Source organism: Hydra vulgaris, chromosome 10 (assembly GCF_038396675.1).
Source record: "Hydra vulgaris chromosome 10, alternate assembly HydraT2T_AEP".
NCBI lineage: Eukaryota > Metazoa > Cnidaria > Hydrozoa > Anthoathecata > Hydridae > Hydra > Hydra vulgaris.
The window spans coordinates 8,084,373-8,105,597 of NC_088929.1; the positions used below are offsets into that span (position 1 = coordinate 8,084,373).

Genomic DNA, 21,225 nt, shown 5'->3' on the forward strand with positions numbered 1-21,225 from the left:
TAAAAATAAAATTAAAAAAATAATAAATGCACACAATCAATATAAGTAAATGAATGCAATAACTTGAGTATATAATTAGCTTGTTCTATTTGCCTAATGCATATTGGATATTGCTTATATGGTTGACAAAATTATTTTGGTATTTTTTTTTTTTACTAAAACCCTTTAAATTTCTAAACAATCGCTTTGTATTAAGATATATTCACTTTTATTATAAATTTTAGTTAAATAGTTGCTAATATTGAAAGTTATTTAACAGTCTTTATACTTTTGGAAACGCAGGTTTATAATTTTTTAAGATATTATAATAGGATCACTAGAAAAAAAAGCCTATTTATCAAGCCTTGGTTTGTAACTTTTCTTGAGGCCTTTCTACTAAAACATTCCCAAATGTATTTAAATATCTCACTTTTTTTATTTCAGTGTTGATATTTTTTTTTCTTTTACAATAGTTTTGGTTTCTTTTTGAAAAGAAAATCTTACTGGTTGACAATATGCAATTAATGATGGTTTTTCTTTTCTCCACAGTAAAACATTTTTACAACTCTTCTTATGTTAGACTTTGTTCACTATTTTCAATTTGACTTACCTGTTTTTAAACACCTTGTTTTGTAACACCATTAAATTTAGCATTTAGCTTTTGATGGTCTTACATTATTGTATAAGCATTTCAGCACTGTTTCTTAGAAGCTGGTATGTTGATTTTGACCACCATCAATAATTAATGCTAAGTATCAGGTGAATATTTCTTAACAACTTCAATGGGGTCTGGAATTTCATCAATTTTTTTTGGCAGTCTGCACTTGAACTTATTTCTTAGTTTTAATTTTGTTGCTTCAGAACTAGATAAACATTGTTTAGTCTTTTTTTTTTGTTCTGTTACAAGCTTTTTCAAAAGAGAGACATGGTCTTCCAATTTTATTAACTGATGTAATGTAGTTTAATTTAAATGCAAATAAATTCTAAATCTTTGATAATACTCAAAATGAATATTATCACTGTTTACAGCTATTGACTTTTTACAATATAAAGTGCACTTTTTACAATATAATATGCGCTCAAAATTCACTAATATAATATCCATAGAAGCTAGAAGAGTTAAAAGTGAAAAGAGTGATATGTTATTAAGAATTAGCTTGCTTTGTCATATAATTATAATTGAATGTATAATATTGAAATATAATTTATCATGTAATAATAATAATATGAAATAGCTGATCTAACCCGTAAAAATACGGATCTTTGTAAGTCTATTACACGCTGACTTTTTCTAGACTTTTTCCTTATATATATATATCCTAGCTTTTAGGACCCATAAAATATGGGTCTTTACCAAATCTACCATTTCTATACTTATCTATTCTACACCGATCATTTTTATATCTATTATTTGTTTACTTCAATATTTTTATGTAAAATAATTCATTTTGAAAAATTGCTTTATGAGCAAAAAAATTAACATAGGCACCTTTTCCTCATACCTAGAGCTTATAAGTGGTTTATAATTAGGTTTGTTTTTCTCCTAAACGCATATCATTGATAGCTCAATGGTTTAGTGCACTTTCATCAGTGTCATTTTGGGGGAGTAAAGACCTCCTCTAATAAATTTGGGATGTTTTATAATCTTGCTGTATTTATAGCAATATTTACAGCAAAATTTTTGTTATAGTATATATCTATAATAGTTATAGTAATATTTATAGCAAAAAAATAATATAACATATATTAATATTATATTAATATTAATATTATATATAATATTAACATAACAAAAAAGTTTTCTAATTGTTAAAATAAAATTCAAAAGTTTTCTCATTTTTACAGATTTATTATACACGATTGTTCCATATACTGCCTGCAAACTCAACATGCTCAAGACGCTTTCGCTTACATTAGCGTTGCATACAGACATTTGTATGCAACGCTATACAAATGTCAGAAATATGAAGACCATTAAAAATTGTAGACTATGAAACGCTAAGGAGTTGTCTATAAATTAAGCAACACTAAATTTATTTTTTAAAAAGAAAGAGATCTTAAGTTCTTTTAGGTGGCCATTTTCATTAAACTTAATGAGCTGTTTTGTACTACTACTACTACTACTACTACTACTACTACTACTACTACTACTACTACTACTACTACTACTACTACTACTACTACTACTACTATGAAAAAAGTCCATTTTAAGCAAATAACATAAGTTAAAACTCATTATTTTAAAATGATGAAGAAACCCAAAAGAGAAATTTAGGGCAATTTACATAGTTCAAATAGGTTGTATACATATTGCATTTACTAGTTCAAACACTTAATTTAGATTCTCGTAAGTTCCTTAAGTTATGTGTTACTTTTAAGTTAAGTGTTACTATAATTTACTTTTTATTAACGTCTGTTCACAAAAAATCCGGAATGAAAAATTGTTCTTAATTGAATACAAAATTAATCGATTTTTGACAAAAATTTTAACTAAAATGAGTGACTGGACATTGTTAACTATTTTATAACCGAAAGTAGTCCTAAATCAGCGGCTTTTCGAACTTTAGTTTTGACTGAATCCATTAGGTTGAAAAAGTAGTCTGGATCAAACTCTTTCAACTTTAATCGAATTCTATTCTTAAGGTGGTCAATCCATTTCCATAAACTTTTGCTTTTAAATGTGCCCAAAAATTTTCAATTGGCCTTAACTGCGGTACATTTGGGGGGTTATCTTTAGCGTCAACAAAGTTAATACCTAAAGTGTTGTAAGTTTCTAATGTGTGTTTTGCATAATGACATCTTGCTCCGTCAGGCCAAAATAAAATTTTCATGTTTTGATGCTTGGAATTTATAAATGGAAGAAGTCTTTTTGTAATACATTCTTTAGAATAAGTTTTTGCATCCAGTGCACAGTTTTTTACAGCAAAATAAGGCAATGAATGACCAAAACAACTGATTGCAATCTAAACGAGAACTTTCTCGTCAAACTTTTTTTTGAAGTTGAATTTAATGTTAGGATCAGTTTGAGAACTATCCTTTGTATAGTAGTCAGAGTTTTGTGAACAATTTGCACCATTTACACAGAAATAAGATTCATCGTCCATGATGATTTGAAACTCATTTGATGGCTTGAAAAAAGTTTTTGAAAGTTTTAATAAGTTTTTCTTTTGTTTAATTTCTTGCTTTTCTGTTGTTTTTGGTGCATTTTTTCTTTTGGTATACTTTAGTCCATGCATACTTAATAATCTATTTACGTATGAAATGCTTATCTTATATTTTAGTGCCAATTTTCTTTGCGAAATTCCGATTCTCTCTTCTGCTCTTGCAATCATGGACTCTCTCTTTTCTGGTGTAATTTTAAAAGGTTTTCTGCCGCAACCGATTTTTCTATTCATTGGCAAATTATTTTCAGACCTTTTAATAATGTCATAAATTGTAGATTTAGCGATTCCCATTTTCTTAAAATGATCCACTGTAAATTTCTTTCCACTGTTTATGTTTTGTTTATAAAAATTTCTAATCACATTTCTAACATCGTTCTCTTTTAGATGCTCCATGTTTATTTGAATTAATTATTTAAACTCAATTTTGCCGCAAAATGAAACTGTTGTTGTTGACCGATTAAATTTAAAAATTTCGAATCGAAAATTCGAAATTTAGAACAGTTTGTGTACATTTGAAATCAGTCCGGATTTTTTGTGAACAGACGTTATATAAAACCTATGTTACTAAATAGTTTGAATAATTAATTAGTTCACTGATTCTATACATATTATATTAAAAGTTATTGTTTACTATAGCTGTGCATAAAAATTAAAAATTTCACTCTTTTTTACACTCTTTTTCTTTGGTTTTGTCCACCACCTGTGGGATGCACCACCTGGCCCATTGTGATATGGTTTGAAAATGTCTTTAAAAACCCTTTTAAAATTGAAGCTTCAAAAAAAAATTTTAATCAGTTATTTTATGAACTTCCATTTAGCATCTTTTCACTCAATAATCTTTCTCTTTGTTCTTTATCATTCTCCTTCTTCTCAAGACTTTTCTGAGAAAATTGGCAAAGCTTTTTTTCTCTTTATCAGTCCAGCGAAAATTGTTGTTATTGTGACTAATGCTTATATCACACTGATTGGCTTAGCACTAACACCACTGACACTGCTGGCACTAAAGGTCAAGTGCTTTTGTTTTTTTCTATTTTTAACTTAAATAATAAACTTGAGTTAATTGGAGTTTGTCTATTAGAGTTGTCTGGAATAGTTATCAGTTAGTTAATTTATGAATTTAAAGAAAGCTCTAATCACTTATCTTCACTCCTTTTCACTTATCATTTATCTCCACTCCATGTAGTTGGACCTGTTGAAATGGTGGTGGTTAGTTGCAATGGTTTAAAATAATATTTTATTATAATTTTTTGTAAATTCTGTTAAACAATCTTCAACATTTAAACATGCGTGTTGCTTTATAATATTTGGTAGTTGCATATCATTTTATTGCATATTATTCTATTGCATTGCATATCATTCTATTGTATTGCATATCATTCTATTGTATTGCATATCATTCTATTGTATTGCATATCATTCTATTGTATTACATAGATAACAAGGGTTACAGTGGAGAATGTTGTATATCTTTGTTTTGATAATAAAAAAGTAAAAAGAAGTTGTTGTTTTTTTATACTTAGGATTGGTTATTTAACCAGCTTTGTTGTTGTACTACACCTGTTCACCCCCTGATGCTTCCTCTTATTGAAACATTTGTACACTCAATCATCAACACTGTGGGTGTTGGTAAATCTTCAAAACGCCAAACAAACTCCCTTGAAGAATTTGATGAAGAGAAAATTTTAGGAGTCTTTTCTGGTTTTTATAAATGTGTTGATGTTACTACTACACAAATTTTACTGATGCTGTATTGTCTTATGTACCAAGATTCACTGCTTGGAAATATGAAAACATTAGGTAAAATAGTTATGAAAATGTAAAACAAGTATAATAGTAATTTTAATAATTACTTTTAATTTTTAACTTTTTTTAACTTTTTTTTTATTGAAAAAAGTGAATGTTTTTTCTGCTTAAATGTTTATACGTAAGTATATGTTATATATATATATATATAACATAAAACATATATATAGTTTATATTTAATTTAAGTCAGAGTATAATAAATGTATAATTATGTGTATACATATAAATGTATATAAATTTATATGTATACTCATAAATGTATATTCATTTATATATTTACACATAAATATGTAAGTTATATTTTATACCAGTTGTCAGGCCAAAATTTTAATAGAAAGATAAAACTTTGTATTTTATGTATATTATATATATTTTATTTGTATTATATGTATATTATATATATTTGTATTTTATTTATAAATTTTACTTATAAATTTATATGTATACACATAAGTGTATATACACTTTTATGTGTGTGTGTGCTGTCTATAAAGTTAAATGTTTTGATTTAAATTAGTTTTAATGTTAACTAAAACTATCTTGTAAAAATCAACTTGAAATTAAGTTTTCAAATTAAATTAAATTACATTTATATATATATATATATATATATATATATATATATATATATATATATATATATATATATATATATATATATATATACACATAAATATATATGATTTACTACTGCGATCAAAAAGTAAGGTGAAATTGTCATTTAAAACTCCCGGACATTATGAAGGCAGGTAATTTTTTTATTCCTAGATTGGTAGGACTGTCTATAACAATTGCCAAGCGTCTGTTTGTCAAAAGGTTTAATTATCTCAGAGTTACACATGTTTTTATAAACAACCAAAAGTAAATTTTTCAATTTCTACAATGGGTGATTTTGTTGAGCAAAGAACTTGCATTAAATTTTGTTTGAATGAATACTCTTGTGTTGACACATTGAAAATGTTGCAGAAGGCCTTTGGTGATCAAACTATGGCACAAAAAAACATTTATAAGTGGTACAATGAGTTCAAAGAGGGCCAAGAACACATTAAAGATGAACTGCGCTCTGGACAACCATAAACATCTACCGACGAGGAACATCAGGATCATTTGAAATGCATTATTACTGGAGAATGGCTGGAATTATGGGCAAACAACTCATGGGCAAACTCCTTCATCACAATAATGCATCATGTCATACTGCATTTGTTCTTTGCTACTTTTTTGCCAAAAACTCAACTAATATCATTCTGCAACCACCGTATTTATCTGATTTGGCCTTATCTGACTTCTGGCTATTCAGCAAACTTAAAAGACCAATGTGGGGATGCTGTTTTGACATGATTGAGGAGATAAAAACCAAATGGAAGAAGTTCTTAAAGGCTATACCGGAAAAAGAATTTTCCAATTGTTTCTAGGACTGGAAAAAGCATTAGAAAAAGTGGGTTTTATCAGATGGGAATTACTTTGAAGGGGATGAAATTGATTTGGAAGAATAAATAAAGAATTTACATTTTATAAATAATTTCACTTACTTTTTGATCACAGTAGTATATATTTACACATAAATATATAAGTTATATTTTATACCAGTTGTCAGGCCAAAATTGTAAATGAAAGATAAAACTTTGTATTTATATTTGTATTATATGTATATTATATATATTTTATTTGTATTATATGTATATTATATATATTTGTATATTTTACTTATAAAGACACTTATTTGAAGTTTTATTGATTTTATTACTAATTAAAATTCAATTTAAAAAAAGTTTATTATTAGAAATTAGACAAAATAGTCATTTGGTCTTTTTAATTTAAACCTAAAAGTTAATCCTGGGGTTTACTAAAGACAATCATGAATATTTGATAAAGTTTAAAACCAAATCAATAAAATGTGTTTACGTGTGTTAATGTGTTTAAACTGAAATGATTTTTTACTCTCAAATTTATTTTAATCAAATAATTACTTTTTAAAATAACTTATAAATGTTATTAATTACAAGCAAACTACATACATTTATATTATTATATTATACTATTAATATTATTAATTATTAACATACATATATATATATACAATTGCATATAAGCAACTAATCTAAATTATAATCTAAAAAAGAAAAGAAAAAATGTAACTAATAATTCTAAAAGGTTAAATAAAAACCTAATAAAAATTCTAAATTATAATATCTAAAAATGAAAACCTAATAAAAATTGGCATAAATAAAATTGTTTTATAATTTTTTTATTGTTAGCATTTGCTATAAAAAAAATTCTGATAAAATACTCGAAAAATCATCAGGCTTTTCATTAAACTCACATTTTATTGGACCTTGAATGGATACAGTTATTAAAAAAAAAGTATGATCCTGCAGTGCTTAGATTTATAATTGAAGATGGAAGACCATTTGAGAAAACTTCTGGATCTGGCTTCATCCATTTGTGTTTGGCATTTATTCAAGGACAATATCACCAAATCCGACCAATTTGTCTCGAAATTTGGGTGATATGGTCAATGATTTTTATAATAGCTTCCAACAAAGTATAAAACAGCAGCTTTTTTTTAAACCTACCATCACTTTTGATCTCTTTAAGCCCGACAATGTCTATTATCAATACCATCAATAATCTATATAATAGCTTCCAACAAAATATAAAACGGCAGTTTATCTTTAAACTTAGCACCACTTTTGATCACTTTAAGGCCAACAATGGTGATAACTTTCTTGTTTCTACTTGTCACTATATTTCATCCTCGTGGGTTTTAGAATCATGCTGTTTATCAGTTGTAAATTCGAAAATAATAAATGCATATCACAAAGCTACTTGCACTGAAGAAATTATAAGAAGTGTGCTGTCAAAATTTGACTTAACTTCAGATAATATTTTACAAGCTACAATTGACACTACTCCTAGTATGCTGTGGGCACTTGAGCTTCTTGGAATTGATTGGTTAGGCTGCTGTGCTAATAAACTCCAACTTTGTGTTAAATCAGCTATCCAAAACCAATCAATTCTTGTGACATTAATTAGCAAAGGTCTGGATCTAAAAAAATCATTGGTTCTATAGAACTCTAGTTTAGTGCACACAGAAAAAAAACTGTATGAAAGTGCCTCCGACTTGTCTAGCTGAAATGCAAGTAAAATTATTAACAATTGTCACTCCTATTTTAAATGCAGGATCTGACTACTACTATTCTAAGTGCAGAAAAAATTTTTTTTTTCCGTGCATCACAACTTTGGAAAATTGCTTTTGCTCAATGGATAAAAGAGGGAAAAGTAAATTTGTTGATGATCTTACTATGGAGTTGAAAATCAGGTTTGAATTAAGTAAAAAATTAAAGTAGTGAACCTTCTTAGACCCTCAATTTAAATCAGCAATATTTACCTTGGCAGAGATGCAAATTGTGTAATCATACTTAATGCTATATGAAAAAAAGCATGATTTAATATTTTATGTATCTCCTGGAGATTCCTGGTTTGAAATTGGTTCTGGCAATATATGCATCATTTGTAAGGAAGGAGGATTGAACTTCCTGGGTAAATGCTATTACATATTGCCCTATGATAAGACCATTAGAACTTTTTGGAGCACCTAACTAATAATAAATAAACAAAAATTAATATAAGAGCTGTTGAACATTTGAAATTGCAAAGACAACTGGCTAGACTGTGTTTTCCTGGTTATAGCTTTTTTTGGAAACTTTTGATTTTTAAAACATAATGCTAAAACACTTAAAGACCATTGGGTTCACAATAGGCCATCTGAAATGCTACCCAAAAATTATTTTTATGTATTTTACATTGTTTTTACATAATTTCAAAGGCCAGGGCAAAGATTTTCAAGTCCTAAGGCTTAAATTTTGGCCTTAAGTCTAGGCCATTTATTAAAAAAACTGCAGGCAGCAAGAGCTGCAACAATAAAACCATATGTTGCAAATTAGTTCAAGGCTATGCACAGAAATTGACAAACTCTGTAAGAAAATATATTTGGAATATCATATATATGAAACCCAAAAACAAAAATACAGAAAAAAAAAGAATTAAAAAATATTTATATTAGTTGTAAGCATTAACTATAATTCATAAGCTTTATCTTTCACTATTTTTATTATATTTGTTCAAATTTTATATATTGCTGAGAATAAAATAAAATTTTTGTGGCCGATGAAACTAATTTTAAATGATCGACCACCATCTGGTCTAATCATTGTGGAATCAGAATTTTTACTTTTGCGAGTAGTTACCACTCTGATACATTGTGAAAATAAGTTATTTGCTGATTTACAACAAACAAACAAAAAAGGAAATTATAAAATTATAAAGTGTTTATGAAACATGCATGTTCTGAATTCAATAAGAAATAGTGGAAGGCCAATGCCAAAACATTCAAGGCCAAGAGTTTTAAAGCCAAAACCAAGGCCAAAGCCTTAATTTTTGGCTTTAAGGTAAGTTACGATTAACATCTATGCTGGTGCATACAAATCCTAATTTAGATATTATTAACTTATTTGAATTTATGTCCAAGAAAACCTTTTATAATAACCTATAAGCGTACATTGTGCATTCACATTTACAATTTATGTGTTCTCAATTAAAAATTATTGTTTCTTGATTAAATGTTGTATTTCTCAATTATGTAATATGGTTTCTAAATTCATGCATTTCTTACATTTTATGATTTTTAAATTACAACTTTCACTTTCTCTATTGAAAAGATGAAGTGGTTGTATCACAAAAAAATATTGTGATGCAAAATAGGTCAATGCCAGGAAGGGCACTTAGTTGTAAAAAATTTAAACTCTACCATAATGTCATATTTAAATAAAAAGAATTAGCATTAAGAAATCTCATATAAACATTATTTTAAAATATGCACATTAAACTTAAAAAAAAAAAAAACAAGAGTTTATTTAAGAATAATAGTAAACAAAATGACTCAAGAAAAATCATTTATCTAAAAAAAGCACCAAAGAAGCTTTGCAATTTACAATTTTACAATACAATTTTATTTTTTTGTAAGTTTATTTTCTATGTCTTCTAATCTTTTATTAGGTTTATAGTAGTGATATGTATGAATATCACTGTAAATATTAGTGATGATGTATGAATAGTAGTGATTAGGAAAGAAAAATGTTTTGTAATATATAATAAACTGAAAAGGTTGTTAAAAAATATATTGTTAAATTTGTTTAGTTAATTCAAGATCATTAAAAACTTATTCTGCCAGCTTGTATTCTACCATACCTATGAAGCAATTGCTGCTACAGGCATGTTCTGCTTCTTACAGTAGTTTATATGCTTCTTTGCTGGGATTGATGACAACTCATTATCCACATTTTAATCTTGCTGAAGATATGCTTGAAGCAGAAGAAATAGCTGAGTTGCAAGTTTTTAATCATGGGTTACCTAAAAAGATAATGGTATCTTCTGAAGAAATTAAAAAAGGTATTTTTATTTTTGACTTTTAAAAAAAAATGTTGGTTTTTTTTTGACATTGATTGTTTTAAAGTAGAAAGTATAAGTTTCATGACAAATCCTGATGTGGTTAACTTTTTAAATCATAGTAAATCTCATAAAACATAGTTATATAATCATAAAAAATTGGGTTAATCTTGAAAAAAAGTAAAACTTGTAAAAAAATGTCTAATATTATGTAAAACGTTTTGAGTTTATATAAAAAGTTGAAACAAAACAATCTTATGCAGACTCAGTGTTTTAGTTTACTTAAGTGTCATCCTCAAATGTGTAGTTAAAAAAAAATTTAGTTAATAAAAGAAAAATTATAAAAATTTATGTGTGGTTGTGTTCACTAGTTAGCTATTGATCCATGAGTGTTTAATATAGTTTTTATTTATACAGCACAAATAGATAGGATAAAAGATAAAGGAAGAAAAAAAAAGAAAGCAATTGGATAAATAAACAGCCAGAGAGTAATATTTAAAAGAGAGCATAGTGAGTTTACATTATAAACACTGAAAGATCATTTATTACATTTGGCTTCCATCTTCTAAAAGACCTCCTTGACAAAGTCTCCTCAACAATGCCATTTTGCACTTTGTAAAAGACTCCTTAACAGCCATATTGCACTTGGCATCCCTGTCAGTGCTTTTGGTGTGCAGTTTTGTGGCCACATAATTAGCCATTTCTTCTGATTTGTTGATTAATAGGACTAAGGCAATTGCAGAGCTTGTTGTTTAGAGTGCCACTATCTACGTTTAAGAGTGCCACTATCTACGATTGAGACTAGTTCTCTAAAAATTTAAAACATGTCTTCTATACTTAAAAATTTTTCTGTCTTTTGATCTCAGTGTTGATAGCTATTATCATTGTTATAGATCTCTAAAAACTTCAATTGTTACGCTTAGTCTAAGCATATTTGTGTCATTATATTCAAGCTTAGTTTCACAACAGTTTATTGATATACTCAGAGTTTATCTATTTGTAATGAAATTAAGTTTGAATCTTTTGTCAACTCTTTTATGTGCATTTGCTCAGCACTTTTTTACTTAATCCCCTTTCATTTTATTCTTTATCATTCACTTTCTCTCCAAGACTGCACTCTTGTTGATATTTTGTTTCTGATCAAATTCCTAAAACCCTTTATCCCAAAGCCTATTTTTCCTTCTGCAAATATTGTTGTTATTGGACACTTTAATGCTCATCACATTGAGTTCCTTGGGTCTAGTACAACTAAACTTGCTGGCACTAAAGTTTAAAACCTTTGTTCTCAATTTCTTCTTCAGTTAACTTTGTGAATCGTTTTCCAGACAACCCTAATCACTTACTTTCACTCCTTGATTTGTGTCCTGTCTATATTGTTACTATTAGGTTTATCATGTTTATTATTTTCTCATTCCTTATTTCATACCTCTGTCAAGTTTTTGGTATTTCCTTGTAAGAAATGCTGTTGTCATATTTTTCCTGAAAAAATTTTGCAAATTTTGTTTGTTCATAATAATTTATAATAGTCTGACTATTTATCTTAAAAAGAACAACATTTAACTTATGTCCCCATTATTTACTGTTTTACTTTACATATACAATTTAAAATCTGCATACGCCATTTTATATGTATAATCATTGTTTTACATTTATTGCACCATTTTACTGTATATTTGTTGTTTAACTGTTTATACATCATTTTACTATATGTTAACTAATTATTAACTATTTTTTGTTTTTACTGTGTATACATTATTTTACTATATATTAACTAATTTAAATAATTTATTCTATATATACTTTTTTTTTACTCACTATTTTCTTTTTTAAGCTTTTGTGACTCTAAATGATTGTCCACAAAATGTATTGCGCTTACTTTTTCATCTTGAAATGCTTAAACCTGACGATCTAATACCTTATTTGGATGTTATTGTTGAAGCGTTGCCTTTGGTTCTAAATGTTGAAACTCCGCGCAAAGTTCAAATGGTATTAGCTGGTGTTTGGAAAAAATTGAATATTGTGGCTCCAAGAATGTAATCTTATTTGATTTTAAAAAGTTTTGGTTAAATTAAATTATATTTTATGTTTATAAAATTTTTATAAACATTTTTTTATTTATATTTCTTTCTCCCTTTTTTAATGTTCTTTATCAAATATTTTATTATTTGTTTTGATTATTATGTTTATTTTTCCGTACCAATATACTTGCATCATTATTGTTATTTCATTAAACTACACTTTCTTCTCACAAATATTTATTTACCTTTTTTAAATGATTTATTTTTTGTTCAGCAGTAGTTATTTTAACAGTAGTTTAACTGCAATACCAACAATAACATAGCAACAGTAAGTAGTAACTGCAATATTATGCGGTAGTGGTGTAGTGGTAAAGCGCTCGCTTCATAAGCGGGAGGTTCGGAGTTCAATCCCCACCATGTCCCTGGTAGTACCGCGCTTAACTTGTTTCTCCGTGCAGCGGCCTTGTTTGTCAAGGTTCGTGTTTCGGAGTTATAGAGTTGAGAGAGGGTTATAACCACTATTAAGTAGCCTCCTCATCTGTAGTGGCTTTATCAGCCTTGAGGAGGTGAATAACAAAAAACAAAACAAAAAAATAACTACAGTAAGTAGAAACTGCAATAGCAACAGTAAGTAGTAACAACAGCATTTACTTTGCTCTGCATTTTATTGTCTTTATTTTACTTTTCTCAACAGTTTATAGTAGTTTTTTTTATGTTCTTTTCTTACGCATTATGAATCCAAACCTTGAATCCAATTATGTTGTGCTAGATTGAAGAGATTTTAATCTAGGTCAGGTGAGACTTGATCTGTAAAACAAAATTTTGTTTTACAAACTAAATCTCATGGTTTGTATTAAGTCTCTGGTTCTCTATTTGTATAAGATTTTTTTATCTTACCAATTTTCACTAATAATAGACTTAATGTAGTGATTTAATATTTGATTATATATATATATATATATATATATATATATATATATATATATATATATATATATATATATATATATATATATATATATATATATTAGGGTGGTGGTAAAAACAACTTATTTTAAAAATGTCAGCTGACAACCCCTAAATGTGTTTTATATAATAAAATAATACTGGATTTAAAAAATTTTTGAATAAAAAATATTTTTACGGGTGCCACAAGGCCCTTATACATCAAACAGGTTCCTAATATTATAAAAAAAAAAGTTTTTCAAAAGTATGTCATGTTGGGTCTCAAATGATGCAAAAATATATAAAAATTTCAAAAATATGAATCATTTTATAAATATATTATTATTTTGGATTTTAGTAAATAGAAAATGACATTTTTAATTTATAACAAAAAAAAGGGAATTTAACAAGATTTTTTTAATTATAATTTTTTTATCATTGCTTTTTATAAAACAATGATTATTTTTGAAATTTATACATAATTTTACTTCATTTGAGCCCCAACATGATATACTTTTGAAAAACTTTTTTTTTTATAATATTAGGAACCTGTTTGATGTATAAGGGCCTTGTGGCACCCGTAAAAATATTTTTTATTCAAAAATTTTTTAAATCCAGTATTATTTTATTATATAAAACACATTTAGGGGTTGTCAGCTGACATTTTTAAAATAAGTTGTTTTTACCACCACCCTAATATATATATATATATATATATATATGTATATATATATATATATATATATATATATATATATATATATATATATATATATATTTATATATATATATATATATTTATATATATATATATATATATATATATATATATATGTATATATATATATATATATATATATATATATATATATATATATATATATATATATATATATATATATATATATATATATATAAATTATGTTAGTGTATTTTACAAATAGAGTGCTCAATGTTCTTAAAGAACAGAGCAATAATTAATTAGTAAAAAACACTTATCTAACTTTTATCTTCGACTTGAAGTTTCACCATTGCTGGATCATCAGGAAGAGTTACTAAATCTCAAAAAAAAATTACAGGAAGTTATAAATTATAAGTTATAATTTATAACTTCCTGTAAAATATTTTTTTCAAAAAATTCAATTTTTTTTCACATTTACTAACACTACCTGATGAACCAGCAATGGTGAAACTTCAAGTCGTAGATAAAAGTTAGATAAGTGTTTTTTACTAATTAAATATATATATATATATATATATATATATATATATATATATATATATATATATATATATATATATATATATATATATACACATACATACTATTAATATTACATATATATACTATTATTTAATATTACATATGTAATAGGTTATGGCTTAAAACTGTAAACGCACTGCATAAAAAACCAGATCATATCAGATATGAGTGGCAGAAGATAGTACCGTTCACTGACGAAGAAATTAAAAAAGATCCTTTAATCGTTTTAAGATGTGATGAAAAAGTTTATCGTGTTCCACCAATTTTTGATATTCTCTTGAAGACTCTCAATGGTTATCTTGCTGCATCAAGATCTCTTTTAAATCACCATGTCTTATCTAATCCATTGCCAACAACAAGTATTTCTTTCAATTCTTTATAACTTCATTTTATATTCTGAGTGGGTGGTCTTTTTTGTTTTAGAGAGTAAATGATTCGTTTTGTTGCAAAAAATTTTTCTCAATTATAATAGTTTGTTTTATAATTAATGATCTTTTTTTTAAATTTAAAGGACAATCAATTTTTTCTTGAAGGTTTTTTTAACAGGAACAATGTTGAAGATGCAGAAAATTACATTATTATGAATTTTTTATATCAACATTAATGCTTAACATTTTTGCTTAAAAAGTTATGTTTCATTTTGATATGTATTAGACCCAAAGAAATTTATTATTGCCAATAAAGTCGTACACTGCTAAACAAAAATACTAATTTAGATTTGAAAAAAAACTTTCCAAATTTTATCCTCTTTTATTTGATATAACCATCTTGTGTTAAAACATGAAACATTTAAAAATTGTATTTTTCATGGGTTTGAGCCTTAGCAATGCCTTAGCAACAAAACAAAAATCCTTATTTAACCTTTAAAGTCTAAGTTAAAATGGCTTCGTTTAAATCAAAGCAATATGTATCAATTCCACTTTATGTTAAAAACCTGATAATACCAGTTTATTAAGGCTTCTAAGACGATCAACTACTATTAAAATATTAATGGCTAGACTCAAAATCTAAAGGAATCCTTGAATGCCATCATAAGGTCCAGAGTTCCAGAGAACACTTTTTTTTTAGTAAAAAAGTAGTTGAAATAGGAACATACTCTGCTATTATTTGTTTCAATAATGGGAGTAAAGGTATTTTGAGTGTTTTAAACTTTAATTAGGTATATAACAGTTGCAACATCTATTCAATTTGACCCATCTTGTGTGAAGCAAATGAAGTGAAAGTCAATACAAAAGTGTATAAAGCAATGAAAAATGTTGATATCAGTAGCCAAAAGGTTCAGTTATAAATAAAAGTATAATAAAACTAATCTGTCATATGTTTTTGGTAGACATTAAACAAGATTTTACTTAAAAAAAAACTTTAAATGTGTTTTTTACAACTTTTGATTTTTGTAATACTAGGGTAACTTTGAAACGTAATATCTTTACATTGGCTAATGATTTTTGACTGAAATTATCAGAATATACTCAGTATACTTAAGATATATATCTTTACATTTAATATCTTTACATTGGCTAATGATTTTTGACTGAAATTATCAGAATATACTCAGTATTCCTAAGAAATTTTTTAAGTATACTAAGTATACCCTGATAATCAATCAAAATAATCGGAATAAACCATTATAATGCATCAATCTACAAAGTTTGAATTACAAACTACAAAGTTTGAGAGAAAATTTATATAAGGGAAGATATTATGTCTCAATTTTTTGCATTTTTTAGACAGTTTTTCTGCCATTATGAAAATAAAAAAAATTGGGGGAAAAAAATTTCATTTCAAATATTTATCTCACCAAAAAAATATTAGTGTTTGGCTTTATTTCAATTTTTTATTAAAAAAGTGTTTTTTAGTAGTGTACCACCTCAAACTGTTCTGATTTGTAAATTGCCAGTATTAAACTTTTACTCTTTAAAATTCTTTATCTTTCAATTCTGTTAATATTCACTTATTATGGAATTGTGTAACAAATATGGCAGATCTCATGAAATAGTTTAGTACAAAAAGTACTAAACTATTTCATGAGATCTCTTTCACTTTGCAGAAAACCGAGTCCTGGAAATATGAATACACTACGCACATCCATAGGGCAACAAATTTAGAGGGGAGCAAAAAATTAGAGTGTGATTGATGAAGAAAAATTAAATTGGATGTTTTACAAAAATATTTTCTGTCCTCTAGCAGTTTATTCTTTTGTGCGTGTCCACTAAGTTTTCCGCATCCATTAAACAAAATTATTAGTTGTTATTCAACTCTCTTTGTGTCAAGTGAAAAAATAAAAACCCAAATGAAACTGCTTTTTTTTTCCATCTCACATTTTTCAATAGCATCAAGTGCCAGCCAAAACTAAACCACTATGAAAACCACAACAGTTGCATGCAACAATTGCAGTCCTTTTTGAAAAATTATGGTATTAATTAGCAGTTTTTTAAGAAACTGTTATTAAATAATAGATTAAATAAGATTGTAGTTAAAGTTATGAATATATACATATATATATATATATATATATAGAGAGAGAGAGAGAGAGAGAGAGAGAGAGAAGCCTCGGCAGGAATAACGAGCAATCACTCGCACCCACCTCCACAATTGTATAAGTTAGTTTACATTGGCGAAATAAAGCTTGTGCAAAAATACTGTTCTATTTTTTTAAAAACAGCAAAATTTAATGTTTTTTTTAGCCTTTTTTTTAAAAAAATTATTATAAAAAAAAATAGTAAATTTAAAATAAAATTTGAATTAATTTAAATTTTTAAAATTTGAATTAAAATGTCACATTTAAAATAAACCAGTTTAATGTGCCAACTTTATGTGTTGATAATTTAAATCAATGTCTAATTTATGTTCCAGTTTAGCATGTTTTTTGCTGTTTATACAGCAACATTTCCTGTTTATTATTATTCCCATATTATAGCTATGCCAGTTTCAATTGCAGCTGATGTTGAAAGAGAAGAGTTAAAATCAGCTTTGATAACTGCACAAGAAAGTGCAGCAATACAAATATTGTTAGAAGTGTGTCTCCCTAGTGAGTTTGAAGAAAAGGTGATTATCATTATTTACACAATAAATTTTGACTTTATTTTTAATGGTATTTTGTTTTTATTGCTCAGTGGCATAAAATAAGAAGAGATTTTTTTTTATATGACTTTTTTTGCAACTTAGAAAATCAATTCTACTTAAAAAAAACCTACCAATTTAGAAAATTAAAAAAAACCTTAAAATTACCAAGTAAAAATTAAAACATAAGTTTTTGGAATAAATTGTTTTTATAAAAGTATTTTTTCATATAAAGTTTTCTGAAATTTCAGTTTTTGTTGTTAATAATTATTTATTATCACAAAATCATATTATAAAAAACTATAAACAACTATGTTTTGATTCAAAACATTTTACTGAAAAGAAACTTTCAGTTTCAGAAAGTTCAGTGATGAAACTGTAAGTTCAGTGATTAATCTGTAACTTCAGTAATGAAACTGTAAGTTCAGCAATAAAACAATTAGTTTTAATTGCAATGAAAAAGAAAATAACGACAATTTTATCTGTCGGATTTTATCATTTAAATTATAAGACTTTATATATTGAAATCTATTAAATGTCTTAACTGAATCTTTTCTTATTTTAACTAATTTCAAGTTCATCACTTTGATGCTTTTATTATTTATTTATTTTTTGAAACAGTCTTTTCACCCCAGTCATTCTTAAAAAATGTCAAACTATGATAATTTAAGACTTTAATTATAATAGTTTGACATTTTTCATTTAAAATTCTTTTAGTTTCTTGAAATGTATTTTGTTTATGTTAAATGTGTGTTGAAAGAATTTTTGAAACATCTCTACAATGAATATTCTTATCTCTGCAATATGCTAAATAGTTTTGCTTTAGTACACTTCTTTGAGATCTTTTTTATGTTTATAACAGATTCAGTTTCTAATTTTTTCTCTTACTAAAGGATTCTTAAGCAAGCTTTTGTCAACAGTTTGCAAGCTTTAAATTACTTTATGCTTTTTCAGCTGTTGCATTTGTCAATAATGGGTATGACCTATAATGAAATATTTTTGTCACTTTTATAAGCAACTCTGATTGAAATGGGTTGAATTAATTATGTTAATATGCAAAACAGCATTTCTATTGCAAACAAACATTGCATAGAAATTTCTTCACTCATTTTACATTGTATGGGCACAGGTTGCAGAATTTGTATCTTTGATTAGCAGTTTCTTATCTCTAAATAATTTATAAGTTTCTTTCAGAATTTAAAACAGATAACAGAGTTTAAAACAGATAACAGAACAGATTATCGAACAGATAACAGATTACCGAACAGATAACAGGTTACAGAACAACAACAGATTACTGATAACAGATTAGAACTTTTGTTAAATAGTTAAAAACTTATTAAATATGTGAATTTGTTCCTTAAAATTGATTTTAATTTTGTCTTTTCAAAACACAGCTTTTTTTTGCACTTTAAGTTTTGCTTTTGCAGATTAAGTTGTTTTTTATGGGGATCTGTTTTGAATTTATTGCAGACCTTTCTTGAAACATACATTACTATTGTTTAAGGCTTTTTGATACATTATTGGTTTGATATTCGACACAAGATTTCTTTCTTTTTTTAATTTTTGATTACTTTTCTATAAAAATGTCTTATTAGTTAAAATTATTTTTAACTTAATTGAATAAAAGTCATAAAAGAAAACTTGACCAAATTTTTCAAGATTTTTCAAAATTTGACTGAATTTTTTCAAAATTTTTATACTGAAAAAAAGGTGAAAAATAAACATATAGTAATCACTAGCCCGGGCCAAAGAAACATTAAATTAAAGAAAGAAAAAATATTTCTAGGGTCATTAAGGCTAATGAGTGGCTACTAGAGAAAATTGTTACTTTTAAAAAAAATTTTCTTTAAGTATTGAAAAGTGATCGTGCTATTGTGTTAATTTACTATTTTTCCTAAAATTTTGGGAAATATATGCCATTTTTGGCACTTTGGTGGTAGATGTTTCAATAGGTTAAAAAACTTTAAACCTGGTTTATAATGCCATTTAAAGCCTAGATTTGTATATATTATTTGCATCTTGTGGTTTGTTGCAGTTTAGCGTTGTTTTAGTTTAGTTTAGAATTTTTCAAGATACTAATTAACCCTTTGTCTGCTTTCATTGACATGAAAGTTTTTAAATTACCGTTATAAAAAAATAACCCCCCTAATATCTTTAAACATTAACCCTCATACAGTATTGTGCAAATTAGTTTGGACAGTGGCAAAATTGGAATAATTTTCACAATAAGCCCAACTCTTAGCTATGATACTAAAGATTCTCTTGTTTTTTCAGATAAATAAGTGTTTTACTGTAATCTAGTGGTGTCTGGCAAATCTTTGCTGCCGGGAAGATATTCTAGCAAACGCATCAGTGGCTTCAGTGCTACTCCAGGCTTTGTGCAGAAAGGTTGTGACGGAGGTTGTGATGGATTATTCACCTCGTATTCACGATGGGCATCACTCCCAAGAAACGTGCAAGCATTATAGCTTTTAAAGAACATGCTGGTTTGAGCATTTGACAGATTTCTAAAAAAATGAAGGTGGCCAAGTCAACCGTTGGTGACATCTTGAAAAGAAAAAAAGCAAAAGTTGAATATGTCCTGACCGAAGCAAAGGTGAACCGCTTCGGTCAGGACATATTCAACAAGGACCCAAACATCCGTCTAAGAAGATGTTTTGGGGTAGTTTTAGTGCTAAAGGCCTTGGACGACTCATTAACGTAGAGGGAATGATGAATAGTGATAAATACAAGGCTATTTTGGAGACTCATTTGCTTCCTAGTATGACAAGGACTTTCCTGATGGAGATGGCATTTTTCAGCAGGATCACGCACCATGCCATACTTCACGTAAAATGAGCACATTCTTTGAAAAAAGTGGACTGGAGATTTTAGACTGGCCTGGAAATTCTCCAGACATCAATCCCATTGAAAACGTATGGGCTATAATCAAACAAAGACTCCTGAAAGAAGACTGTTCAACAATGGCAAAGCTAATTAGTGCTGTAATTAGGACCTGGTATCATGATGAGCAAGTGACTAAAATGTGTTCAACTTTGGTCGAATCCATGCCAAATCGTGTTCAAATGCTTGTAAAAGCAAAAGGAGGTCATATCTCCTATTAATTATATCATATTTTGTACCATTGGCATGTTTTTTTTTATAAAACTTCAATGTGGCAAATAATTGTGTTATTTCAACCACTGTCCAAACTAATTTGCACAATACTGTAACTTAGTTTCAATTAGAAAATTATTTTTTCTTTTTGTTCAGTGACATAACTTAATTTTTTCTAAATTTATATGATAAAAATATAGTTACAATAATTAAAAAAATCCAATAGTTTAAATTAATAAGATATATAAATTAATAAGAGAAGTATTAAAGTTAAAGTTGAATAATAATAAATATAAATAAATTTGTTCATTATTTTATTTTATTGTTTCTAATGAAGTCAATCATTGTTATACATTGATAAATAACGAATACAAGCTAACAATAAGAATAAGTGCTAACAATAGTGAGCAAGCATTCTTGCGACTTTCCAATAATCATATTTCC

General features: G+C 26.8%; 1 protein-coding gene across 1 annotated transcript in view; it reads left to right on the plus strand.

The window, feature by feature from the left end:
• LOC100197044 (integrator complex subunit 2) overlaps positions 1-21,225 on the plus strand; it is a 51,565-nt gene that overhangs the window by 21,158 nt on the left and 9,182 nt on the right. The window contains exons 11-15 of the mRNA XM_065807190.1: positions 4,664-4,940; positions 10,147-10,398; positions 12,227-12,428; positions 14,734-14,981; positions 17,540-17,667. Coding sequence (XP_065663262.1) covers positions 4,664-4,940; positions 10,147-10,398; positions 12,227-12,428; positions 14,734-14,981; positions 17,540-17,667 — 1,107 coding nt within the window. The remainder of the gene's footprint in view (positions 1-4,663; positions 4,941-10,146; positions 10,399-12,226; positions 12,429-14,733; positions 14,982-17,539; positions 17,668-21,225) is intronic.